The sequence below is a fragment of the Temnothorax americanus genome, unplaced genomic scaffold (assembly GCF_048541705.1).
Source record: "Temnothorax americanus isolate GAGA-0224 unplaced genomic scaffold, ASM4854170v1 Scaffold6, whole genome shotgun sequence".
In the NCBI taxonomy this organism is placed as follows: Eukaryota; Metazoa; Arthropoda; class Insecta; order Hymenoptera; family Formicidae; genus Temnothorax; species Temnothorax americanus.
In genome coordinates, this window is record NW_027509751.1 from 2663589 (window position 1) to 2690714 (window position 27126).

A 27126-nucleotide genomic window follows, 5' to 3' on the forward strand; every position below is an offset into this window, starting at 1 on the left:
TCGGGAAAGCATTATATCGTGATAAAAATATCCCCTATTGTTCCATCTCATATTCATCAAATCTGAACACGAATATGAGACATAAACGATGGAACAATGTAAATAGATACGTGCTGCCCATAAATTACGACGTCAATTAATTTTGATATATTATTATAAACAGCCGTGGTGCATACGAAAGAAGCGTGATGCACGACTCGATATTCATCACGCGTGAAACAATTCGAGCCGTCCTATAAGCTACAATTCCCTAAATAATGGACATATGGGACAAAAGCTACAGACAGAAGCTACGGAAAAAATAATTTTTACATACTACAAAGAATATACGGTTTAACAGGAAGAAATAGAGAAAAGAGCAATATCCAACGAAGCTGCCATATAAAACAGTTAAAGGATAGCGTCGAAGACAAGTCGTTCGGGAATTTCGAGACCCATAATTACCAACTCCGGCGGCGCCTATCGAACGGACGCGCGTACGTGATTAAACGCTAATTCCGATTTATTCGACGTACGGCCGTAAGTTTAAGCGCGGTGATGGCGTCAATCGCAGGTCCGACCGCGGCCGCGTTTTACACGATCCACCTACGTGTGCCTGTAATTTACGACTTATCGGCACCGCGGCGCACGGTGTAATTTTCGCACTCGTGCAAAATTACACCGACGCAGAGCCCAGCGAACGCACCCCGTGCACCCTTCCTAGCCCTCCCCCCTCCCCCTCCTCTCTCTCTCTGCCTATTTCTCTCCGCTCTCTAGCTCTCTCTCGCGCCCTCGTTCTCTGGAAGTGACGCGAGATCGTGCTCCCGGCACGGGCGGGCATGTACCGGGATGTCGATACCACGAGAAGCGGATGTCAATAGCACGAAGTCACTCCTCCGGCGAGGGAGAGGCCGCCGCATCCGCCGATTTTACAAAGCCTCTCGCCGCTCTGTCGCCCGTATGCGCTGGAGAAAAAACGCGTTAGCCGAGGAAGAGCGAGAGAGCGACGAGAAAAGTCCTTTACCTTTCAGGGAGATAGAGGACGAATTGAATGACTAGGTTTTTATTGCATCGGAAGACCCCTCCAGGCGGTATTACTAACAAAAGTTGCAAAACATACTCGTAAATCGGTATCTAGAGGAGGTGTGTGCTTGCGCGCGCAAAACACTCTGTTGTGAAACTCTCAAGGAATTGCTTTCCTCTGAGTTACATTGACGTTTATTTCAAACCTAATTCAGCGCCAACACTTGCTGTTAACACTAAGGGTGCGATCCACTAGACGCTTCAAACGCTTCAGAGTATCATTTTATCCTTGTTCAACATTTGATAAACAACAAGGATGAAATGTTTCCAAGAGCGTTTGGAGCGCCAAGTGAATCGCGCACCCTAAATCCGACCGTTTAAATCTGAGATATTTGCTTTGCCGCGTTAAAAATAATTTGCGAATAAGAAAAGTGGACATTTCACATCTGATGGATGACGATTAGAGAAACGAGACATTTTTCTCGTGTTAACATCAGAACTAGGATTAAGCAAAGTTATTTTAACATCTGGATGCCAGAACTGACACACCTGGACTGCAGAGATCCAGGTTTAAGCTACGTCCTTTTCGACCGAGGGAAAGCTCATGACGTCGTATACCTAAGCCTTCACTAAGGATAAGCATAAAGAACGGTGATGGAGGGAAAGAGTGATAAATAGAACAAGATTGCAATTAAGATGTACAAAATAGAAATGTTATATTACAGTCGCTCAGTTCAGAAAGACAAATGTAGCGAGTCAGTCCAGAGCCATTATAAAAAATGTGTCTGTAGTAATAGTAACAAAATAAAATTTTCTGGCAAATCTTGAATTTTTATAGGGCTGAAATACGTATTTAACAGTACGCGTGCGATATAATAAATGCGAATCGAAGACTTCACAAATCACCAGTCGCGGTTTATTAAAAGAATGAAAAGACAAGTACTTATTATCCCTTATTTTATGGGAACCTGCAAGAGGGAGGCAGAAACGGCGGGATTTTAATCGTTCCCGGAGAGCTTTGCTGTCCCGAGAAAGCCGCATCTCCCGGCACTGCCGTCCTCTCTTCCCGCGCATTTTCTTTCGCCCGTCCGAGGCTCTTGGAAAAGTTCAATCCGAAGTGCTGCCGGTGACACTCTCCGACGAGTTAGCGAGCGCGCTTTTGTATTACTTTGCATCGGTCGCCGTTGTGCCCGCGTCAACTAGACGTACCCCGGGCAATGCGCGCGAGTAAAAGGGGAACGGGAATATCGCGGCTTTCAAAAACACCATCGGCTTTCCGAAGACTTCGTGCGCGCTCGTAGCTCTGCCGCGTCTTTCCTACCGAGTTCGCGGCGTAATCCGTTTTGCGCGATACACTTTTCTTCGCATTGCAAAAATTGTAGAACCATAAGATATGATCATTGTAAATCTGAAAAACTCGCGGGACTTACATTAACAAGTTAAAAGATCGTGCGAAATGTATCTTTATCTTTCTTAAGTTTCTTTAACTTTCAATTGATTTATTACATTATTGATTTCAATATCTGGTCGTTGTAGAATAAATAGGATATGTCGAATCATTAACAATTATCTCCCATATTTTTTTTTAACTTGAAATTTGTTTACTACCTAAATATCTGTACGTTATTTTTGCCGAAAATCTCGAGAGAGAATTTCTCTGCGATACGACAAATAATCAACATGTTGCATCATTGTCAAATTTGCGCCCAGCCCGAAGCTATCTGCGCGAGCGGCACACATGTGCCAAGACGGAGTTCCGTGAAGTTGGCACCCGACTTTAACAAAATGAATTTTTAAAAAAGGAAATTGTAGCATTTTCTTTGTAGTTGTTTGTAGTAACAATAATTTCGTTTGTAGTTTTACCGATTTTGCAAAAACAAAGATTTTCAAAAATCACTCTTGCCTAAAATTGAGATATTTGAAATTCGCTTGCGCTATGTGTTTTAGAATCGTTTGTAGTTGTTTGTAGTAACAATAATTTCGTTTGTAGTTTTATCCATTTGGAAATAACGAAAAATTAAAAAAATCACTCTTACTCAAAATTGAGATATTTGAAATTCGCTTGCGCTATGTGTTTTAGAATCGTTTGTAGTTGTTTGTAGTAACAATAATTTCGTTTGTAGTTGAATAATATAAAAGTTACAACGTATTTGCAATATACAAATAACGTATTTATCTCAATTTTAAAGATATCTCGAACCCGCTTGCGCTATGTGTTTTAGAATCCTTTGTAGTTGTTTGTAGTAACAATAATTTTGTTTGTAGTGGAATAACTTAAAAGTTGCAATGTATTTGTAATAAACCAATTACGTATCTTTGTCAATTTTAAAGATATCTCGAATCCGCTTGCGCCATGTGTTTTAGAATCGTTTGTAGTTATTTGTAGTAACATTAATCTCGTTTGTAGTTTTATCCATTTTGCAAAAACAAAAATTTTTTAAAATCACTCTTACCCAAAATTAAGATATTTGAAATTCGCTCGCGCCATGTGTTTTAGAATCGTTTGTAGTTGTTTGTAGTAACAATAATTTCGTTTGTAGTTTTATCCATTTGGAAATAACGAAAAATTAAAAAAATCACTCTTACTCAAAATTGAGATATTTGAAATTCATTCGCGCTATGTGTTTTAGAATCGTTTGTAGTTGTTTGTAGTAACAATAATTTCGTTTGTAGTTGAATAATATAAAAGTTACAACGTATTTGCAATATACAAATAACGTATTTATCTCAATTTTAAAGATATCTCGAACCCGCTTGCGCTATGTGTTTTAGAATCCTTTGTAGTTGTTTGTAGTATATCTTTAAAATTGACAAAGATACGTAATTTGTTTATTACAAATACATTGCAACTTTTAAGTTATTCCACTACAAACAAAATTATTGTTACTACAAACAACTACAAAGGATTCTAAAACACATAGCGCAAGCGGGTTCGAGATATCTTTAAAATTGAGATAAATTCGTTATTTGTATATTGCAAATACGTTGTAACTTTTATATTATTCAACTACAAACGAAATTATTGTTACTACAAACAACTACAAACGATTCTAAAACACATAGCGCGAACAAATTTCAAATATCTCAATTTTGAGTAAGAGTGATTTTTTTAATTTTTCGTTATTTCCAAATGGATAAAACTACAAACGAAATTATTGTTACTACAAACAACTACAAACGATTCTAAAACACATAGCGCAAGCGAATTTCAAATATCTCAATTTTGAGTAAGAGTGATTTTTTTAATTTTTCGTTATTTCCAAATGGATAAAACTACAAACGAAATTATTGTTACTACAAACAACTACAAACGATTCTAAAACACATAGCGCAAGCGAATTTCAAATATCTCAATTTTGAGTAAGAGTGATTTTTTTAATTTTTTGTTATTTCTAAATGGATAAAACTACAAACGAAATTATTGTTACTACAAACAACTACAAACGATTCTAAAACACATAGCGCAAGCGAATTTCAAATATCTCAATTTTAGGCAAGAGTGATTTTTGAAAATCTTTGTTTTTGCAAAATCGGTAAAACTACAAACGAAATTATTGTTACTACAAACAACTACAAAGAAAATGCTACAATTTCCTTTTTTTAAAAATTCATTTTGTTAAAGTCGGGTGCCAACTTCACGGAACTCCAAGACGGGTGGAAACAAGCTTTGTTATGCTTGTGTCAACAAAAGACGGTGGTGCTTCAGAGGCGCGTGCTGCACGCGACGCGCTGGAAGAATGAAAGTAAATATCGAGCGCGCGGCGCAGGTGGACCGGATAAGATTAAACAGCTGTTTCCGCGTTTTATCGGGAGTGCAGTTAACCGCCCTCCCTCCTCTCGAAATGCATTCTTCTCGGGTGCGTTAGCACGCGCGTGCAATATCCGCAATAGCGCTCCGCGCAAATGAATTGCGCTTTGCGCAAGCCCTTTGGGACTTTTAAGAGAGAAGATAGTCCAATAATGCGTGCGAATAAACTCTACGCGAAATATCTCGGATATTTCGCATTTCGTTTCGCTGCACTTTATTTGCATCTTACTTATGCGTATATATTATGTGCCGCAATATATAAAAAAAGGCAAGATATACGTTTCACAGATTTCGAATAATATTCACTGGATAAATATAATCGTCTGAAAAAAATATACTTCACAAAATTGATAGAGCTATATCTCTTCCCGATATTTTCGCCAATGCAATGTGACCGATTAAATAATGAAAAGTCAAAAATAAATATGTAATTGAAATAAATAAGATCTAATTTAACTTCGCGCAACTTATAAAGGTTACAGGTCAGGAGTAAAATTAGAAAAAATTTCGGGAGTTGTAAAAAGTTGTAAATTAATAGAAATATGAATTTCTTGTTATACCTATTTTGTTATGTCTCTGTTAAGTATATTTAATAATATCTTGGTATAAAAAAATTAGATTTTATAGTAAATATTAACTTCACTGTGTCTATTTCTTAGAATAGAATTTTTTTTAACTGTAACCACGATAACTTGAGAACGGTTTATTCGATTAACTTCATATTTGACACAAATGTTTATAATAATTATCTGCTTCGGTTCACGGAGGCTTCTCGCAAATTTCAAAACCACCTCTTATTTGTTTATTTTATAAGCTCGATTTTCTTCAGTGAAAAGATTAAATTTGACTTTATATAACTCTCATTTTGCGACGTATTGTTTTTTTCTCAAAATTCGCTCCATGAATCGCGATAACTATATAAACCTAATAAATAAATAAAAAATGTAATTATAGTGATTTCAGATCACTTTTCTTGAGACTAGGATAATTACCGTTGAAGTATGATTCGTTTGCAAAACAGAATTGAAATGAACACAGTAATGTGTTAATAAAAAATTTAATTGTTTTACACTAAGATATTGTCAAATGTAATTAGACGTACATAACAAACGCAAGAACACTAAAAATCTTTTTTAAAAATCTTAATATTGGTGTCAAGTAAAATTCTTGGGATATATATATTCTATAAAAATCTACAAAGCTAACACATGATATACGTGATGCTGTACAGAGCAAATTTTTACGCGCATAGAGGGGGGCGTCGAGTTTAATTATACACGAATCTCGTCATAGGATGAATTCTACGTAGCGCGAATACGCTCCACGTGTCGCGTCCATCTAGGATTTTATTTCGAAGTGTCCAATCGCGTCGCCGGCGGAGAAAGGAAGCAAGGCGGAATGGATAGAAAACAGCTGAGGCGCAGCTGGTTTCTGGCATCGCGACGGCCGGCGTCCTCCCCGCGCGCACAAGAGAGCATCGCACTCCGTGTGTATGCACGCGCGCGTGACGTCTGTGTATGTGTATAGCACAAACCATCGATGGTAGAAAGCAGAGCTAGAAATCGATTCCCAACAATATTTTACGCCGGGCGATAACAAACCGCAGAAGAAAAATTAACATTCGCGACCGGCGCGGAACGGTGCGGATTTCCCCCCCGGCAACAGCTTGCGCGGATCCCGTTAATCCGTAAATAATTACAACCGCCGGTTACAGCGCGATTACGCCGCTTCGCTGGAGAACCCGGGAAAAGCGAAGGTCGCGGAGCAAATATCTGAAATCCGTGGAAAGACTTGCAAATGAACCTTGGGTAAAAAGAAAAAGAGAAAGAGAGAGAGAGACGGAGATCTAGTTTTTTGCAAAGTTGTTTTTAAAAGCTGCTCTTTATAAAAGCTGCTTCGAAAAAAAGATAAATGTTTTAGAATTCACATTAAAAAAAAAAAAAAAAAAAAAAAAAGAATCGTAAAAGGATATGCTTTACGAAAAATATATACTTCGCGCGAGACGCTATACCGCCGGGTTTCTCAATTCTCGAGTGAAAAGACACTGGCGATGAAATCCGCATCATCCTGCTCAGTTTCGCAACGTTTTCCCTTTAATTTAAATATCAATGAGCGCGGAAGAAAGAGCGCGAATTCCTCCCCAGCACGCCCCGACACTACCTCGCATTTCGTCGAAGCGACGACGTCGACGTCGGTCACTGCACCCTCGTTGCGCCGAACACGTGCGGTGGACACTTGAAATGTCTTCCTCCTGAATTATAACGCGGCGAAAGAAGTCGCACGCGCGTGAATCTTTCCCCAGACCCGCGTGTCGCGCTGGCTAAGTATAGCGAGAGAGCCGGGCGCGACGCGGGCGCGGGCGCGGATGCAGCCCGTGAAAAGCATTCGCATTAATCTCGGCGCCACCTTTGCCGGCCGGACGAGCGAAATATTTCACGACGGCGACGGCTGCGTCGTCGCTAATGAAACGCCCCAGGTGGTGGGCGACTCCGGCCCGTCCCGACCCGACATGAGACTCGCGAATTAAAGATCCCGGGTGTCCTCGCGGACACCCGCGCTCCCTCTTTTTCTCTCCTTCTCCCTTTCCTTCTCGCTCGCATATCCCGCGGAACGGTCGTGTGAAATTGATCAACACCGCTCTACCACGTACAAAGAATTTATTTTGCTCAACATTGACAGTATTCACAAAACTCGCAGCTCGCACAATGACATCGAGATATGGTGTGCGTGGCATCGGCGACGGCGTAACGACGCCACCCTCGGCCTCGAGAGATTCCGCGCCTCCCGATTCCCCTTTATTGCCTTATTAATTTGATCGATCGACTTGGCCGGATTGATTAGCCCGATTACGCTCTCGAGCAAACATATTTCGAAGCGGCCGGTGCGTGAGCCCGACCTGGGACAATTATTATGTGTGACAAGCGTTTCTCATTCTCTCCCCCTCTTTCTCTCACTCACTGTCCGGCTGTCCGGCTTTCTTTCAACCGGTGTCGGACGTGCAGGACGACGTGTCGGCGTTACTCTGATCGTTGTTGCTCTCCGTCGACGAGCTGTCGTTACTCTTTATTCGCCGTTTGCGCAGCTTCGCGAACTGAAACTCCTCGACCGGCACTGTACACCAACAATGGAAGTCATGTTATTAGTCCTCTGGCCAATCATCGCCGTTCGCGATTTCTTTTTTTTTCTTTCTTTTTTCTTTTTACTTTGTGTAATTTTTGTTCCGTTTCGCAGAAAGGATAGGAAAACTTTGATCGGGGGGTGAATCAAGCCGCAGGAAAACGAGAACGAAAAACGAACAAAGAACACTTACATATATATTTTTCTCTTTCTCTCTCTTTCTCTCTCGGCCGACCGAAACGTTTTACATTGCGAATTGCATTATCTTACAGTGGAAAGTGCGCATACAACGGATTTATTTGAGCACCTTGAGCCTGACTTTGGTTCGCAGGATGCAAAATTGTTGTGTTCCGTGCGTAAACGTAAGACACTAACATTAGAAATTAACATTAGACCCCAAGCTCCGTTAATCGATACGGCAACGTACATATCCCTCTATTCAACTCTATTCAACTCTATTGCACAAATCCTCGCATCTTCTCGCGCGAAACGACTTAATTTAATTTCTATTAGCCCAGCCACGTCCCTAAGCTTTCATAGGCAAATTCTGTCAAAGCGTCAGAGACTGCGAGACCAGCTCTCTCGAGTGTTTCGATCAATACTGTAGATCGTTGTAGACATACCTATCGGAGTAGCGTGAAATAGACGACTCTGTGTGTGCGCGACGAGGTAGACAGTGAACGATCTTTATTTACAATAATGCACTATGTAACACATGAACAAGCTTCCTTGCAATGCTATGCGCTGGGAGAAGCAATAAATCGGCTCGTACATCGAAAGCATGTTGTTATGCGATATGTACATACTTACGCGGCAAGTCGATGAAAATTACGTAATAGGGAGAGAACATTCAAAGAACAGTAAATTTCCGTACTCTCAACAGTCTCCAACGTCCTTGTTATCTCTGATATCTACACAGCGTGTCGGACATCTAACATGGCACGCGTTACTTTATTTATATCCGTAATAGAAAAATTATTTGCACAATTCATCGACGCTCTTGGTCAAACTACCCGCCGTAAACTAAGCTAGTATGAAAATTTACTTTGTACCACATATCTGTATTGCAAACTTGCTTGTCAGTAATGCGACGATTCAGTTTTACACATGCGAGTAATAACGAAAATATATGCGTAAATAAGTCGGAAAGTGTCGATTCGCCTTATTGCGACCGATACTCCTTTACAGCGGATTTGTACTAGTATCTCTCCTCCAAACGAGAGGAAGTGCACGGGATGTCAGGTAAAAGCGCAATCTTAAGAAGCGAGACATGTCGCTTCTCGGGTTTTAACATCGATTTCTAGTAGAAATACTCTCTTTAAAATAGTCTTTTATGCATTCACGTATATAGCTAATGTGGTTACATATACGTCTCACAACAATAAAATCATCTAAGTGTTTAAAAACAATTGGTTCAGACTACACAGGTCTCTCTCTCTCTCTCTCTCTCTCTCTCTCTCTGTTCTCTTACAACAAAGCACAAACGTACTCCCTCTCCGCGATTCACTCCTCCGCCAATATACTAGAAATATAACGTGTGTTACCTGAATTAATCGGCCGTTCGTTCCTTAGGGTAATTTTTAAATGTTTTACATTTGAAACGTACGCCGAAGGTCCGATTTATTCCTTAGCGATATGACTATTTTTAGTGGAGGTTTCATTACCATCTGAATCGGGATCTTGATCGGCAGCGCCGTGAGCCTGGCCGGACGGCAGCGGCACGACCTCCGGCTCGAGGAGTTTCACCGAGCAATCGACATCCTCCACGATAACTTCCTCCGCCAAACTACTCCTTACCGCCTCTGCGCATTTGTTACGGTCAGAAAATATAAACTGACGGATCATATTTCTACTTTTTACGTCGATTCATCCATATAATTAATTACCATTGAACGCCTGTGGATATTGCTGGTTCAGCTTGTTCTTTATCAGGCGGATCTTCTTGAAAATATAATCCAGGTCCCTCTTCATCTCAACCAGAAGAGCGGTGTGCTTCTTGAACTCCGTACCGGCCGTCTTGAGCCTGTTCACCGACAGCTGATTGCAGTTCGTCAGCATCTCGTTGGTTTTTTCGAACCTTTGCAACCTGCGGGAGCGTACGACAGAGAAAGAATTATAAATCAAGCAAGATGATAGCGCGGGTATGCCGGCAGATTGGTAACAGATTTGATCGGACATGCAGTAGACCGACATCGACTGCATTCAACTTATGTTCTGTCAGCAGAGTCTGCTAACATAATCAGACAGCAGGATTGGTTCTGCTCAATTTCTGCCGCAATCTGCTGTCTGTTATACTTATTATACTTATGTTGGCATTCTGCCGACAAAATTTGTAGCAGAATAGCAGATACTTGGCGAAATCTGCTTTCGCGACAGACTTGGCTATCCGGGCTACATTAATGTAATCTCGAGAAAGTCGGCGACTCACATCTGCTTTTGAGCGCGTATCATGGACTCGACGTCCTGCTGGTCGACGATGCCGGCCAGGCCCTGCACGAACACCTCCGGCGCCGTGTAGTTTCTGAAACACTCGAAGCTCCCGGTGTCCGACTCCGGCGTGCTCTGCGCCGCCGCCATGCTTTCGCCTCACCTCGGGGTTGATCACCAGGTTGCAAGTCCACTCTCATCGTCGTGCGATCCCATCGCACTCGGCCCGCAACCCGCTCGCTCGGCACGGAAACGCTCGGAACGCGAAACGCGACGCGTTTATACCGGGTAACTTCGAACGCTACGTGCCACGAGAATCCGGACTGCGACCGCTCGATCGTGTCACGTTTATCATCACGTTCGGGGACGAAGAGGAGAGAGAGAAAAAAGGAGAGACGTCGGGTCTCGGATCGATATATCGCGATCGCGCTAACCCGAGTCCGTCCCCTCGAAGTCCATCCTCCTCGACTCCTCGCTTTCTCGGCAGTTCCGAGACCAAGTGCCAGGTGCCAGAGGCGACGTGCCGCGTGCGAAGTTATCGATCACCGCGGGGCGCTCGGAAACCAACGATTCCCAGAAACGCGGAAGCCCCGAGCCCGGGAGTCCCGCGATATCTCGAGGCCGTGGCACGCGATTTAAAAATCCGCCGTGTGAGAGACACGCGACGGGACGCACGGACGCACTAGACGCAGTCGGACGCACACACGGCGAGCGACGACGGGCAGTGAGCAGTGACCAGTGACGCGAGACGAGAATCGAGAATCCGCGCGACGGCGCCGCCGCCCGCCGCTCGGCCCGGCGCAACAGCTGTTCTGCCGTTCGATGTTTTCGAGCCGAGCAGTAGAGACGCGTGCAGCATTCAAATTTCCGCCGTGCTGTTGTGACGGTGTGTGACTCGTGTGACCGTCAATCGAGTCGGAGTCGCGAAGAAAGAGAGAGATAGAGCGAGGGAGAGGGGCCCCGGTCCGCAAAGACGATACTTCTCGTCCGATTCACGCCAGGAACGCGAGGACCCCCGGTGCCCCGGGATGGCGCAGAACGTGAACCCGTTCAGCTCGATGCAGAACACGCCGACTAAGGCCGCCGAGGAGAAGCAGAACCTGCCGAAGGACAATCACGCAGTCAGCAAACGGTAGGTACGCGGGATCGAGCCCGTTAGCGTCAATCGCGAGTCTTCCTTCGGATCGACCCGTTCGAATCAACCCTCGTTCGCGATCCTCCGAACCGGAATTTATCCAGAAATTCGTGACGCAATCGATACCGCTTTGCTCGTCATAATCACATAACCTAGCGGATTGTTGCCAACTCACCTCGTTCCCTTGGGAATATTCCACGAGATTCGATTCTGCGATATTCCACCTTTTTCTCGCCGCTACTCCTAATTTGTCGCGTGAGACACCGTAGAAATGCTCAAATTTGCCCGTCGTATGTCCAGGTTGCAAAAGGAACTCATGGTGCTGATGATGAACACCGAGCAAGGAGTATCCGCCTTTCCAGAGGGAGAAAATTTGTTTAAATGGATCGGGACTATCACAGGACCAAGAGATACGGTGGGACTGCCTTGCAAACTGTATTAATGAGTGAAACAGGATCGTTGTATGACGTACAATCAATTTGAGAGAAAAATGCCATTTATGGTCCGAACTGGATATCGTGTGAATTTTGTATACTTTTTTCAAACTCAGTACCAAGACTACAAGATTCAATCTGGACCATAAATGGCGTTTTTTCTCTCCAATTGATTGTATTTTAGACTACTTTACTTTAAGCGTGTCGTTAATGCCTCTGACATGAACAGAAACAGAAAGGTTTGAAAATGAAAATTTCACGTGTCGCAGGTATACGCCGGTCTCACCTACAAACTGACCTTAGAATTTCCACATAGCTATCCGTATAGCGCTCCTATAGTACGCTTCGCCACACCTTGCTTTCACCCAAATGTAGATACCGGTGGTAACATCTGCCTAGATATATTGAAAGATAAATGGAGCGCGTTGTACGACGTCCGTACCATTTTACTCTCCATACAGTCCCTTCTTGGTGGTAAGTAATGAATGAAATGATTTGTATGATAAATCGATGTTTGGTATAAGATACTAATTTGTGGGTTGTACTTTGTTGTGTAGAACCTAACAACGAAAGCCCACTTAATCTTGAAGCGGCTGAGCTGTGGAGCAATCAGACGAAATACAAAAAGTATCTGATGGAAGAATATCACAGAGCACTCGATCGAACGCAGAGCAGTCGCGATCAACGGGATTCATGATAAGCCATGACCATAATCCATTTTGAATCATTTAATATTATTATTCTTATCAGCGGTAGGATTATAATTAAGTGTACGATTGATCAGAACTTCCTGCACTTCTCTCGAGGGTTCGTTAAGCATCATCGAAATTAAATTGGATGTTTTTTTTCCTTTTCGAAACAATGACACTGACGAAATTCTTCTTCGCGAATTATGAATTATATATATGCCGTATTGCATTTAACTCGCAAGATTTTTGTAGGAACTTTTGTAAGAACATTTATAAATTTATGTAATCACCGACATTAAAACAATTGCATTACATTTATTTATTTACCATATAAAAACCTTTGGTTTTTCGATCATTACTGCCATCGTCTGTATATTAGATCTACATTTGATATTTGTTTGCATTTTTACCATTACTGTATAGTTCTAAAATAAATATTTTAATGATCATACAACCATTAAAAATTAATTTCCAATTATCCTCGGAACATTATCTATCAATATCGTGTATATGTATATATGTATTTTTTTTTTCAATTTTATTATTCTCTAGCAAAATATAAATTTCGATTTGCTATATAGAATTTAGATTTTCAAGATTCAATCCTGAACTAAAAATTCTAGGAAGTCTTGGAATAGCGTTTCTCGAATTTTAAATATAGTGAGGCCTCTTCACTTATATGCTGCTAATTATACTTTGTCGATTTCAGTTTTTAAATTTAAATTTTTATGTCCAAACTTAAAATTCCAAGAAGTGCAATTTTTAGAATTTTAGTTCAATCAATATAAAAATGTGGAGGTGTTGCTTACCTACGAAACAAGTATTTCGTATCATTAATACAGGTTTTATTATTTAATTTATTATATTTTTAGAAATGCAAAATATACATTATTATATATTTTTATTTACATCAAATATGCATAATTATATATGTATATACATATATAAAATGTTCCTCTCTCTCTCTCATCCTATTACTTTTTCTTTATTTCATCTACAATAATATAGATTTGACAATAGATTAGACAATAATGTTAAAATTTAAATAAAAATTAAATTTTAACTTACAATTAGTTGCATTATTTTTACAAGTAATACATGGTGCCATATCGAATTAAACGAACCTATAAGTAAAAGCGAGGGAGTTTTTTTTTTAATACTAGACATCACAAACGCGCGCCTCGCGCGCGCTATTTAGCTTTCCTTGATACAAACAAAATATACGATGACAGCTGCTCACGAAGTAAGCGAGATAACCAATCGGCATCGCGAAAAAATGGCAACAACTTATTCGAGATATGCGAGTATCGATTAACATGCCTTTTTTTAGATTGTATATTGCATATTCTTGTATATTGCATTAAACTTATATAAAATCAAGTTATACGTGATTATTATGTTTAATTATAAGAAAAAAGTGAAAATATTATGTGTATTTAGAAATTTTTCATTTTTCGGTAAATTTTACTATCAGAACAATACGGCAACGCTGCGCTTTTCAGGGCGCCGATTGTAAAATGTGAAGTTGATAACAAAAGTGTCAATGTAAGTGTCACGTTCATCGATCAAAGAATATTGTGACATTTTCTTTTTATCAAAGAGATATTTTATAATAATAATGTGTGATAAGAAACATAACAAGTGAGGAGTAATGTGGGCAAAAATAAGGGACACGTTGTGAAAATAAAAGTTGATAATAAACCGTACATTACTTATGAACTGAAGCGTGACATGAGCGCACCTTTTGCAGCGCCAACGTTGCCAAACAATTCCTTGAAAGTCGCCATAAAAAATATTCATCTATAAACCACATTTCACAAGTCAACTTTTAACATAAATATTTTGTTTAAATATTCGGTGACTCTGTATTTTTATCGGCACTATCGAAAGTATAGATTTTAGCGAATATGTGTGTGTAGCGCAGTTAATATTTAATATCTTAAATCTTAAGATAAACAAATTATTACATTGAAATGTAGAAAATAGACTTTTTCGATAACGTCACATATAAAATATCGAATTTTCAAAGTCATAATTCTTACTTTATATGTTCGGTAATGCGGTTTAATTTTTTTCTGGCGTAAAGATATGCATTTTAACTTTCTCGTACCAAAAAATCAGTTAATTCTTAAGACTTTGGTGTCTCATGAAAGGAATACCTTAAATAGGAAAAGGAGGATATGGAGAGGGATGGATTCTCAGTGGGAAAAAAAAAAAAACCCATTTGTATTATCATCCTCGTGTTATCGCATCACTTCATTATCAGAGCGCGCACATTTCAAGTACATTGTACATTTGTCTGCGATGCTGATAAATAACACGATACCGATGCGCGCTGTCCGCGGTATACGCTACAACCCATTCGCAGGCTTCACTTGATCACAAATGTATATGTCCAACACGTGCAAGATGTACGCTCAATTCGCGAGTGTGTTATGTAAAATCGTTAATTCCGGTAGCGGATCCGTGCGCATTCGGCAGCTATCAACCACAGCGAGTAAAGCCCGTGAGATGGAGGTATGTGGAGAGACGCGAGCGTATAAAACGGAAGCGTGAAATTGTTAAGTTACTTGATGTTTAATCGATCTGCCATTTCGCGCTGGACCATTCCTCGACCTATCCCTGTTAAACGGGGTATAATTCTCGTCAACAGGAACGAAAGGTCAAAGTGGGCGACACGGAAATCAATTACGCTCGGGTCGTCGGGACAGGTGATCATCCGGTGCTGTTGTTACCTGGCGCCTTGGGTAAGACGAATTGTGCAATAGTTTGTGTTCCATGCATTGAAGGATAGTTATAGATAACATTCACTTTATCGGCATTTGCCGCCATCTACCGGGCTGTAAATATGGATGTGAATTGTTCGATGAAAAGCAAGATAGCGTTACCTCCATCACTGTGATGATAACAAAAAAATTAAATTTTCAGAGTAATTTTCTGCCGTCAGATAATTTGAATTTCTCATTTCTGCTGTTCTTTATTACAAATTTAATTGCTTTCTTGGCTGCTTGGCTTGTCGCTTTCTATTATATTTATAATGATTTTATGCGAAGCTGCAATCCTGCACATTTTTAACATAAATTTTTAACATAAATGCTATTTGTGTTTGAAGAAAAAATGACGGATGAAAAAAAGACTGATGATTCTACTCTGTTTTCGGCATCTGCTGCTAGATTATTGTATTGGCAGACTTCGCCGGCAGAATACATATTTAATGCAGACGCAATTGACGCCAGTTCGCATCAATATTCCGCTCGAACTTGCTGGCGAAACTGTTTAACATTTTGTTCACCAAGACGGTGATGTGCGACGGGAGATTTATATAGTGCAGCAAAATGGATGTTTCAGGAACGATATGGACCGATTTTAGGCCACAGATGGAGAATCTGAACGCGGAGAAGCTGACCGTAGTCGCGTGGGATCCGCCCGGTTACGGAAAGTCGCGACCGCCCGACAGGACCTTCCCGGACGATTTCTTTCAGCGCGACGCCGCGTGGGCCTACAACCTGATGCAGACCCTCGGCTATTCGAAATTTTCCCTCATCGGCTGGAGCGACGGCGGCATCACGTCGCTTCTGCTTGCCGCGGCGTATCCCGACAGCATCCGCAAGATGGTTGTCTTCGGGGCGAATGCGTACATACATCCAGACGAGACGAAGATATATGAAAGTACGACTTCATTCGCGCGACATCGTAGAGTCAGAGAAAGAATCTTTTCTATATAGCGTTTAACAACGCAACTTGTCGAAATCGCGTTATTTACAAAAGGTACCGAGATCTAAGAGAATTGCGGAATCCCTAAATTTGTTGAAATTTAGTACTGTTAAATATTGAAGGATGAAATCGATTTTGTTATTTTTAACTATGTCGAATCGTGTATGTCGAAATTTATTATTTTAACGCAAAACAGTATTATTTCAATTTTATTGGTTTCGTTAAATTAACATTGTTTTAGTTATATTAACGACATATTGAATAGGAGCAGTATAGCGACCTATAGGTCTGGTTAAAAATGATTCAAATTGGGTATAATTTGACACCACGAATTTAACAGTGCGTATAAAGTCACTAAAGTGTAATTTTAAATATTTTCGAAACAATTCAACTTTACAAGTACGACGTGATGTTTCGCCATCGCGTTGCCGAGAGCGCGCGTTAAATATTTCACTTCTTTCTCTCGCGCAACGCTTCATGAGATATCATTGTCCAGGCGTTAGGGACATCAACAAGTGGTCGGAAAAAATGAGGACACCCATGATACAAGTCTACGGTGAGGATTATTTCAAAAAGACGTGGTCGAATTGGATAGACGGTGTGCTGAGATTGTACGAGAAGCAAAACGGCGACCTGTGCAAACAGGTTTTATCGAAGATAAGATGTCCGACTTTAATTATTCATGGAGCCAGAGACGCGATGGTCCTGTCGGAACATCCGCAATATCTGAAGCAAAATATCGCCGACTCGAAGTTCGTATATATATACTTATCTTTACAGACTTGAAAAAAAGCAACGTAATTTACAATGTCTTTTTACTAATTTCCATTGTATTTCTTTACAGACTGCATATCTTCGAGAAGGGCGCACATAATCTTCACTTAAGATATCCCGAAGAGTTCAATAGTTTGGTTACAGATTTCCTGGTCGATCAAGCGAAAATGTGATAATTTATTGTGACACGCACATAAAAGTATACATAATATATCTCGTACATGATGGTGAATGTGTGGTGGCATTTGTTATATATATTATATATTGCGTATTATTTTACATAAAGTTTCCTAATAAAATTGTATTAAAACATTCTTTGCTTGTCATTCCCCTTTTACATTCATGCAAAGTCATCTTTTATCTTCAGATTCGATGATTTAATGAGTTAAACATCCTTTGTAAATTATATTTGGTCGAAATTGGAAATTAAATTTAGAGCGGTCATTATGAATCAGGTGATTCGTACTCCCGAGAATCAAGTAATATCTACTATCGATTGATTAAAAGTAGTCCAAGTATACCTGAAGACCTAAATTCACGATTACTACATAATATCCGAAATATTCAAATAACAAATTCGCGAATAATGCTAAATGATCCACTTATTGTACAACATCGTAGGCAAAGCCCTTACACACATGCATAAAATCGTACATCAACTGCGTGATATCAAAATACGTGTGACAAATCTTGAATTGTACGCTCTCGAAGCACAAAGTACACTGCTGTTTAGAATGATGCATCTGCATTTAATTTTAGCTGGATATATGTCGATGACATCAACAGCTAGGAAATTTTTTCTTGATAATTATACATTGCTTTTACTACTGGAATAATCAATCAACAATTTAATTTCAATTAACATAATCACTTAATATCTTATGTTATCTTTTTATGTTAGTTTGTACCTATATTATTAATTATATATATTACATATAATTATTTTTTAATACATAGAATTTTATCTGTTATTATCATATCGAAGTTACTGAAGAATCACGTGTTTTCAATCACTTCTTTCATCCTAGTTTGTCTCATATTGTATCAAAAATCAAATCGTAATCGATCTATGGATCTCTTGCCAGCGCTTGCAGCGTGCTACATTCGAGATATGTACCGAGACATCCTTCGCACATAGTTAGAAAGCGGTCTTGTGCCACTTATTATACAAGTGCCTTTATATCCAAAGAGGGCCAGAGTGTACACGGCGCTTTTTCGTCGTTCGACTTGTCCGACGATCGAACGCGGTCGTATATTGAACGGGGATTGACCAAACAGCAACATGCGACCCCAAATAGCGTTTTGTAAGAGTTTCGTGTAACCCAGTAACGAAACTAGAGATAACACTTACCATTACATTAAATATTACATTAAATAGAAGGCATGGGTCGTGAGCGTTTAATACCGACCCATTTCGATCAGAAGATAATTAGTTCAAAGTTCAATTTCTCTCGCTTCCGACTATCTCGGAAGTTGATTAAAAATAAAGCTGAAAGTATGTTGTGTATTAAAACGTTATTTGTCGCACAATGGAAACTGAGAGAAAATTAAATAAATACACAATTTGTAAAATCTATTTTAAATACGCGAAGCAACATCAAAATGGAGAAAAATCTACAATTCTTAAAATCTACTTTAAAATATAAAATCTAGAATGTACTTTCTTGTTTATATAAGTTAAATATATGTCGTTCTTCTTTTAATCCCTTTAATTGTATCTTATTAGGAATTGCGAATTTTTGTATAATCAAATTTTTGGAGATGGATATCCTCGTAAATGCAAGTCACGAGTGGTTGCATAATATAAAAAAAATTATATCCATGCACGTGAGTGCATTATTCCAATTACGTACACGAAAAAGAACAATTCTGCACTTTTTATTTCCACATTTAAATTTTTATTGAGATATTCCGAAGTCATGTTCCCGGGGCGTCTCCCGCGAGAAACTGCGCGTCTAAATTCTTTGCATTGCAACCACGTAAACATCCCTCGTTTATAAATTCTACCGGAATAACGTAGAATCGCGTAGAAAAATGCATATATTCATATCTAGGCATCAACTGCATTTACGTGCATCACTGTTTATATCATTGTAATCGGAAAAATCTATATTCTCCTCCAATATCTGCATTTTTTTCGATACCAACAATTTATTTAAAACAAACAAATGGTTTATTTTTAGAGAAACGTTCCTTCTTTCTGTAAAGGATACGCTGCAGTATCTCACTTATGAAAGGACGTATGTATACTTTATGAAAAATATATACTTGTCGCTATATATCAAGAAGTTTCTTGATTATTCTATCTCCAAAAGTATCATCGAGATATCTCATTGAGATCATTATTTCCCAAATCTAACTGATCAATCTAGCGAAATAAAAAAATTAAATTAACAATAACCTCTTACCTCATATTTCCCTCATAGATCGATATCTAATCGATGAAATAATAGACTTGTACTTTTGACAGATCGCAATCTGCAATGCGCAACGCGCGAATTATGCGGTATTCTTCATCAAAAACAGCGAGGTCACGTTATCAGGGTGATAAAAATTCCACGGGGATATGGCATATACAAATACATATATAAATCGCAGACACGCTCGCCGACGCAACGGGAGGAGCATGTAGGTGCGGACGATCGAAAGAAAGCAATAAAAAGGCGCGGAATGTAAACTGCATGCGGGTGTAGCCAAATATGGGCAAGTGGTTTCTCGCTCTTCGATCAAGTAAACCTCCGGCCCTCTTTTTCCTTCGCGGACACCTTCGTATCCTTTCTTTTCGCCTCTCGCGAGGCGAAAAGGCGAGGGAGGAGAAACGCGCGCGTGAAAGAAGGATCCGCCGGCCGGGATCCGCGGGTGTGCCTCACGAAACTCCCCCGGTCTTTAATCTCAAGAACCATAACGATAAAACAAACCGAGCTGTCTTGTTTCTCACGAGTATACCGTACGTAAAGTTGCCAAGCCCCCGGACGTACAACGATAAATTAATCAGTTTTATCCTGCGGATTTCGGGTTACCTCCGAGTAGCGGTAACTCGAATTCGCACGTGGGCGTGCACTTGAGTAACCAATGTCAATTTTGGTGTGTTCTTTAATTTTGAATAATTTATGTCGGTAGATAAATATAGCTTGTAATAAACAGCTCGTGATAAATAAGATAATTCTGTATTTTACCCCGTCGTTCGAAGTTATTATTTGTGACTTAATCTAACTAATTGCAAGTTTTAATTCTTTAGCGCGCGACAATATCGGATGTCTCGGGATCATTCTGAATTTGGGTTGCTCCGAGCGCATGGATGCATTCTATCGACGTGGCAGCATGACAAAAGCGACTAATGAGATCTCCTTGTACGGCCCAGACGTCTCGTTTTAGGCGAGTGCTCTCAGCGTGTAACTCCAGACTCTCGATCCTTTCTTCGTTAAGTGGGGTGCCTTTATTGCCTTTAAATGGCATCGAAATGGGTACTGACGCGGCGCGTTATGTAATGTATAGCGATCGAATAACGATCGTCGTAACATATATAGCTACTATCGATTACATTAAGTCATCCACGAACGATGAATATAATTAAAAAGGTAAAGCGGGAAATAATTAAGTATCTAACTTAATCATAGTGTTATACGATAAAATGATAAACTCTGTTATAAATCGAAGATATATTTACGTCATCGCTTATTTGTGTGTCGATCACATATAATTCAATTTGCAGTACAAACCTATACATGTCGGCGACCTCCGCAATGGAAAACGAAGCCATTTACGGCGAGCATGGGGACATTGTCGTTTGTTTTCGAACCTGCTTATCGTTCGATCCCACGAAAAAGTGGCCGTATGACAAAATCTTGGCCTGGATATATGAACGAGATGGGACGAAGTCCGAAGTCTCCAGAAGCAGCAGCGGCGATTCGCGCGATTTCGCCGTGGACACTGTGGTTTTTGTGACCGTCTCACGTGAGCAAAAATTTCATTATACTTATCTCTTCCTATTGTACGAAAAAAAATCGTCTGATGACACAAAATTTTCTGTATACAGATTTTCATGTATTCGCAAATTTGTATATACAGCATAATATGAATAAATAATTGCTTTATACATTTTATTACACTTAAGAGGCTTGTAATAAATTGCTGATATATAATTGAACTTTTGCCGTAAAATACTATTAATTATTATTTATAAGTAATCAACTTTGTATAAAATAAGTATCTACAATAAGCCACAGAGAGAATTAGAAAAAAATTAGATATCTAAAATTATAAGTTAGAATTAAAGGGACTAGCTGCTTATACTACAAATAAATGATATCAATCGTAAATATGTGTTTGTTTTAATGTAACCAAGATCTTTTAAAGGCCTAATGTTTTAGTACGTAATGACATATCTTCTAACTTATTAACTCTCGACTATTTGATTACGTCAGTAATGAGACGAATGAACGGGGACATACGCCTGCGGAAGCATTTAGGCGCATCAGTTGTCGTTCACCTTCTTAGGATCAATAAATTGCCAGGCGGGGCAAGGTCTAGTCTGTTCAGGTCTCGGCTCTTCTCATCAGTCGCCAATCGCATTAATTTATTTATACATATACTTTTATTTTAAAACAAAGAAAACCCGCAAACATCAACATTTATTTCATATTTAGGATATAATTTTCACAATTTTACAATAACGACTTGCGATAATTTTCTCTCTTCAATTACCGCAATTATAGAATTTTCTCTAAAAATACTCTCGCTACAATATTTCCATTATTTTTGACGATTATAATTGAGAAAATTGGCCACAAGACCAACGTTCTAAAGCTAATCGTCACGAACCACAATTGGCTGGTCGCTTCAGTATATCATCCGCAGAAATGGAAACCGCACGCGACTCGCCCTGGCGCGTGCGTGTACATATATATATAGACGATAAATCGATCGTTTTGACGATGACTCAACGGTCGCCGCTTCTGACTCAGGGGGTAACTTCGCGCAGTAACCCCCTTATCGCAATCGCTTCATCGCGAGGTGCGCTTCGCGCGGCTCCTCTCTTGCTCGCGGAAATTCCGCATAGTCACGTTAGGGTAGGAACGCAACCACCGCCCCTATCAAGGTCGATAACCATGACTCATGTTCACCCTGCGCTGTGACATGCGTACATACATATACAGAATGTCGCGCGCGTTCATCTGTTACCAGGTGAACAAATTCGGCATTCGGCGATACATGATACACCTGTGCCGGCGCGCGATCGACTATAAGCCCGAGGCCTGACATTAAAGGCTGAAGGTTAGCCGTAGGAGTACTGATGAGCTTGAGTCAGGACGATTAACAGCTTGAACCTTGAACATCGAGATTCGCACGATCGCGATCGGAGTTGATCGAGTTCGATTAAGATTTAAGAGCTTGTCTTTAACGACATATTTAACAACGCCTATCTAAATGAACATACGACTCGAATAGGCTTTCATTGATTAATTAACTTAATGGCATTCGCATCAAAAAGAATCGTTAGAGTGACATCATTTCGTCTGTTAATCATCCCTTCGTAGTTTCACGTCAAGTTATTCGATGCGTCTATAATACTATAATTATGATAAACGCGATGTAATATCGGTAAAAAGTAATCAAGCTAAAACGTTCACACGTGTAAAAACTTGATGCCTTGATTGAAAACGTAAAAAAAAAGCATTACAAGGTATATTTATGCAAATAACTGCAGTCACTCTGTATGCAGATTTTGTGATCTCAAATTAATATTTGACATGACATAAACAGCACGTTGCATAATCACTGACTCCATCAAATCTGAATTAGATGGAATAGAAATCCTGTGCTCTTGAGCGTTAAACGTTGAAAAATATTATTGAGCTAGCCTTGTGATTTTTCTCTATCTTTTTTACCATTCTTTTTCTTTAGCTTACAGAGTTTTTGTCAGTTCTAAATTTATTGCAGAGAAGAGAATAAAGGCATTGAAAATGTTAGAATTATCGATCGCCAAGTTTGTTATTAAGTAGACCTCGATTATATTTATCTTCATTTTAAGAATGATTTTTAAAATTTTGATTTGAGAATAAAAATCAGCTCTAAACGATGATGTCACATATACTCCTCGTAACACAACGACGCTCTTCATCGACGCACCGCGAGAGAGAATCGCTTCCGGCGCATGAAGTCGCAAGCCGCGATGGAAGTGGCATTAAATATTCGCTTGATACAGATCGATCGTTAATTATCGCGATACCCAACCGCGCGTAATGACGCCAGCGTTACTTTTTCCTCCCGGCGGCGCGGCGCGGACGCGGGCGCGCGCGCGGGAACGTGCTCGGATCTGGTTTTAAAGGGGGACGACGTGATGTCACCCGGCGTTTATACGCTCGCGGACACTCGCTGCTTAAATAGCAAAGCCAACGAAGGACAATAGACATGGGGCATTAAGCCGAGCGTATCCACGTGGATTGTTCTTCAGTCGGATATTACGCAATCTCTCGCGGCAAGATTGACGAAAGGCTTTTGTCGACTTACGTCAAGCCCTCTGACGCATCGCAATCAATCTTTTCGCCTCGCCTGCGAATCGTGCGAACCATAAACGATAGATTTTTACAAAACATTAAAAATAATCTAAACCAACAGCTTAATCTCCCCGTTATTTGTAGCACGCAACCTGCTGAGCGCACAGAACATTTCTCAGCTGTTTCTCGCCGCGTTCTGTGGAGAGAAACAGCTGAGAAATGTTCTTTTCCGTAAAGAAACGTTTATCCTCCGCGTTTGCTGAAACCGTTAATCAACGATCGATTAGGGCATCGCACTTATACAACGGGAAGCATTTCCGCGGAAGCGTCGAGAGGATCGTCGACGCACTTGCATGTCGGATATGCGGTCGTGTTGCGCGGCACGATCGGGAAAAAGACGGACATATACAGCGATCTTGGCGCACGGCCCCGAGAATCGTGCCGCGGCCACATATAATAATTACGATAAAAACCACCGGCTATATGTCGTGATCGATGCCGACGAAACCGCGTTATCACGCGAAACGACGTCGCCGCACGCGTGCGCGGGCCGAACCGCGCGATCGTGCGTGTGTGTGTGGCGCGACCTTTCCTTTCCTTTACTTTTTTATTCTCTCCTCTTCGAGATGACGACGGTGCGCGAGGTTGATCCATACAAGGCAACGAGCAAGGCAGGACCGGCTACACCCCGTCGTCGTCGTCGTCGTCGTCCTCGTCGCCGCCGTTGCCGCCGTCGCCGATCACACCTTCTCTCGCTCTCGATCGCGCGAGCACAACAACCGCAAGAACAACGTGTATAATGTTAAACGTCGGTGTCGCGCGCTGGATGCAAGGGCGCTTGCCCCGTCTGTGATGTAATTATTCCTGTTCCTCGGCGTAATAGGTTGACGGCACGAAGAAGCTCGATTTACGCGACACTGTGTTACAATAAGACTCGTGAGATGTCTTTTATTGACATTGTTAAGAGAGTATGAGACCTTTAATTTTGCCTGCTGGTGCAGGGTTCGTACGTAATTTTACGTTTCGCGCGAATGAGCACTATATACAGATTTCATTTAGTGACATCATCTTTAAACTGAATATTGTCCCCGAGATAATGAAAATAATATTGACGTTTCTTTTCGACGAAGTTACATCGTGTAGTTATATTTATAGCTTGAAATACCCGGCGTTACCCGGGTAACGTAATGTGCTTACTTATATAATAAATGCACTAAACTTAAATTATCTATTATCATAAAATGTCATAGGGATGAAATTAGGGGGAAAGGGGTTTCCATGGTTCCATGCCTACTTTCAGCAGGGGTTTAAAAAGTAACCATGCAAAAGATTCAGATCGGACAAAGGCGGGTTTAAAAATTAATAGGGAACATTACAGACAGACATTCTATAGATCTAGTTTATATACATATATATAGATAATTATAGAAGTCATATTTTAATTGAATCATAGATTTGATATAATAGTGTCGCACATATAAATATAATGTAACTTTGTATTGAACTGTTAAAATATAATATACAAATTATAATTGTACAATAATATCTATTTAATTATAATCTAATCATATATAATCTATATTTTGTATATGTATATATATATATATATATATATATATATAAAATCTGTTATATATATATATCTGATTATAATTATATTACAATATATGCATCATGGAAAACTATATTACGTTTTGCGGAGACGGTTTATGCGCGAGGTACTACCATATGAGAGCAGAATGACGATAAAAATTAATTATATTACACGAACGGAATAAGCGTCTGTGTGGGATGGGCAGCGATAGTTATATACACACACACACACACACACACACACACAGAATACGCTGCTTGTTCATTAATTAAGCCTGCCAAGTTCCCGCGGGCGTGTATACACATCCGTGAGTCACTTATCGACTTTCTCCGACGGGGCTGGATAATCAGGATGGATCTAAGGCGACTACTGGGTAAGGGTGGAGTGAGCGACACTAAGGTTAATCACTTACTACATCGTGCTACTTTACGGGTGTTCTATCCATCCTGAGGGGTTGAAGGCGGCATTCGATCTTATATTTCCCAAATGGTTCTACCTGCATTAAAGCCACGCTATAGTTCGTCAATCTTGTTAACGTTCCATCTTTTGTGCTGGACTTACGTGCGCTCAATAAATTTTTGCTATAAATAGTTGTAAAAAGAATAATTTGAAAAATTCAAAATTTTTACACGTACTTCTCTTTTGCTTCTGCCCTTGTACCGTATACGTCTATTTTCTAGCCGCAGCGTGTATGTTCTAGCAGGATGATTAGAAAGAACCGTATATACGGTTGACTCATCGTTTTCGATGAATGAACCATTACTGTCCATCTAAATGCACGTAAACCTTACGTGTAGGAGGTAATAAATTGGCGCGACCAAATTTTTTACGGCACCCAAGGTGGTCACGTATAAACTCATACATATGTTAAATATAAAAAAATGTAATAAGTTAAAACAAAAAAGCTATACAAGCATATACATATATTAAAAAAAAAACTCAAAATAATTAAAACTTACGTCTGATAGTCTGCAGTCGACGAATGTTTCATTTTCGATATCGTACTTCCATATTCGCGTATATTTATCGGGTAATATATAGGTCACGGAGTTCGGAATTGTTCAGAAACAATGGGTCCGTTCTGGCGCTATTATTCGCGAACGGATACATACGTATTCGCGCTATTTACGGTGCATACGGATGTAAATGCTCGTCCCATGTAAAACCTCCTAACAGGAATCATACTTAACGCATTTTCGAGGAGGCGTTAGATATGGCGCGCCGACGCATCTCACGTGGAAGCTATATAGACGGAAGGCCGCCGTTAAGGCAACGTAATGTCACACGAACGCGTAATCGCGTGGACGAATACGGTACTGCTTCGCGAAGAACCAGCATCTCGCGAGGACTCTTCGAGAAACGCTTTTAACTGTAAACTTCTTGTGCCGTCGTCACGGCCAAAAAAGAAAATATAGAGGTGCGGATATAACGCTATTTTAAAGACGGAAACATCTCACAAATGTGATAAGAATTAATTATATATTAGTTAATTATAATATAACTATATAATCAATATAGAAATAATATATATATATATATATATATATATATATAATCATATAATTAAATTATATATTTCTTGCGTACGTGGCACATCCAATCATTTCGAACAAAATCATTTGGAAAAATTAAAATTACTAGATGTTAATTAAAATTCTTCCTATATAATATAATTAATCTGAAGATTAATTTTTTAATCATGTACATAATATCTTTCGGGAATTTTATAGAGATATTATAATGTCACAAATAGCCAAATCTGTCATCATCAGAAACAGATTCTCGCAAAGTCTATAAATTTTCGGCAGAATGCCAGAAGTACGAGAAAATCCGTTAACATCAGGATATGCTGGCAGATTGCAGAAGCCGAGCAGAATCAGTCATTTTCTAATCATTTAATTAAGTGATATATTCCATCTTTCATATATTCAAATT

At 39.9% G+C, this 27126-nt stretch overlaps 4 protein-coding genes across 6 annotated transcripts in view; 2 read left to right on the forward strand and 2 right to left on the reverse strand.

The window, feature by feature from the left end:
- Nvy (CBFA2/RUNX1 partner transcriptional co-repressor nervy) overlaps nt 1–9728 on the reverse strand; it is a 52215-nt gene extending 42487 nt beyond the window's left edge. For 2 of the 3 annotated variants that reach the window (XM_077419896.1, XM_077419893.1), the window contains exon 1: nt 9592–9728. In XM_077419896.1, coding sequence (XP_077276022.1) covers nt 9592–9594 — 3 coding nt within the window. In that variant the 5' untranslated portion in view covers nt 9595–9728. Of the gene's footprint in view, nt 1–6970; nt 7321–9591 lie in introns of those variants that run through there. The other variant, XM_077419894.1, reaches the window with a different exon arrangement.
- LOC143904911 (kxDL motif-containing protein CG10681) lies at nt 8105–11104 on the reverse strand. The gene is made up of 3 exons (XM_077419906.1): nt 10356–11104; nt 9814–10013; nt 8105–9729 (listed from the first exon to the last, which is right to left on the reverse strand). Exons 1-3 carry the CDS (start codon nt 10502–10504, stop codon nt 9548–9550), a joined length of 531 nt encoding a protein of 176 aa, XP_077276032.1. The 5' UTR covers nt 10505–11104; the 3' UTR covers nt 8105–9547.
- A 45-nt stretch (nt 11105–11149) lies between these two features.
- On the forward strand, nt 11150–12813 carry Vih (ubiquitin conjugating enzyme vih). The gene is made up of 4 exons (XM_077419905.1): nt 11150–11486; nt 11790–11904; nt 12193–12397; nt 12481–12813. The coding sequence occupies exons 1-4, from the start codon at nt 11383–11385 to the stop codon at nt 12618–12620; spliced, it is 564 nt and encodes a 187-aa protein (XP_077276031.1). The 5' UTR covers nt 11150–11382; the 3' UTR covers nt 12621–12813.
- Nucleotides 12814–14800: 1987 nt separating this feature from the next.
- Nucleotides 14801–17414, forward strand: LOC143904909 (serine hydrolase BPHL). Its single transcript, XM_077419904.1, has 5 exons — nt 14801–15129; nt 15266–15359; nt 15961–16281; nt 16823–17078; nt 17171–17414. Exons 1-5 carry the CDS (start codon nt 14998–15000, stop codon nt 17271–17273), a joined length of 906 nt encoding a protein of 301 aa, XP_077276030.1. The 5' UTR covers nt 14801–14997; the 3' UTR covers nt 17274–17414.
- The last annotated feature ends 9712 nt before the right edge of the window (nt 17415–27126 follow it).

What these genes read in the sequence shown, in the direction of transcription:
- LOC143904909 (XM_077419904.1), top strand. Translation starts at nt 14,998, where the DNA reads ATGTATATGTCCAACACGTGCAAGATGTACGCTCAATTCGCGAGTGTG. An exon ending in GTTGTTACCTGGCGCCTTGG is followed by an intron (nt 15,360 to 15,960) that starts GTAAGACGAATT and finishes TGGATGTTTCAG; the next exon opens with GAACGATATGGACCGATTTT. An exon ending in CGAGACGAAGATATATGAAA is followed by an intron (nt 16,282 to 16,822) that starts GTACGACTTCAT and finishes ATCATTGTCCAG; the next exon opens with GCGTTAGGGACATCAACAAG.
- Vih (XM_077419905.1), top strand. Translation starts at nt 11,383, where the DNA reads ATGGCGCAGAACGTGAACCCGTTCAGCTCGATGCAGAACACGCCGACT. An exon ending in AATCACGCAGTCAGCAAACG is followed by an intron (nt 11,487 to 11,789) that starts GTAGGTACGCGG and finishes TCGTATGTCCAG; the next exon opens with GTTGCAAAAGGAACTCATGG. An exon ending in CATACAGTCCCTTCTTGGTG is followed by an intron (nt 12,398 to 12,480) that starts GTAAGTAATGAA and finishes TTTGTTGTGTAG; the next exon opens with AACCTAACAACGAAAGCCCA.
- LOC143904911 (XM_077419906.1), bottom strand. Translation starts at nt 10,504, where the DNA reads ATGGCGGCGGCGCAGAGCACGCCGGAGTCGGACACCGGGAGCTTCGAG. An exon ending in ATACGCGCTCAAAAGCAGAT is followed by an intron (nt 10,014 to 10,355) that starts GTGAGTCGCCGA and finishes ACGCTCCCGCAG; the next exon opens with GTTGCAAAGGTTCGAAAAAA. An exon ending in ATATCCACAGGCGTTCAATG is followed by an intron (nt 9,730 to 9,813) that starts GTAATTAATTAT and finishes ACAAATGCGCAG; the next exon opens with AGGCGGTAAGGAGTAGTTTG.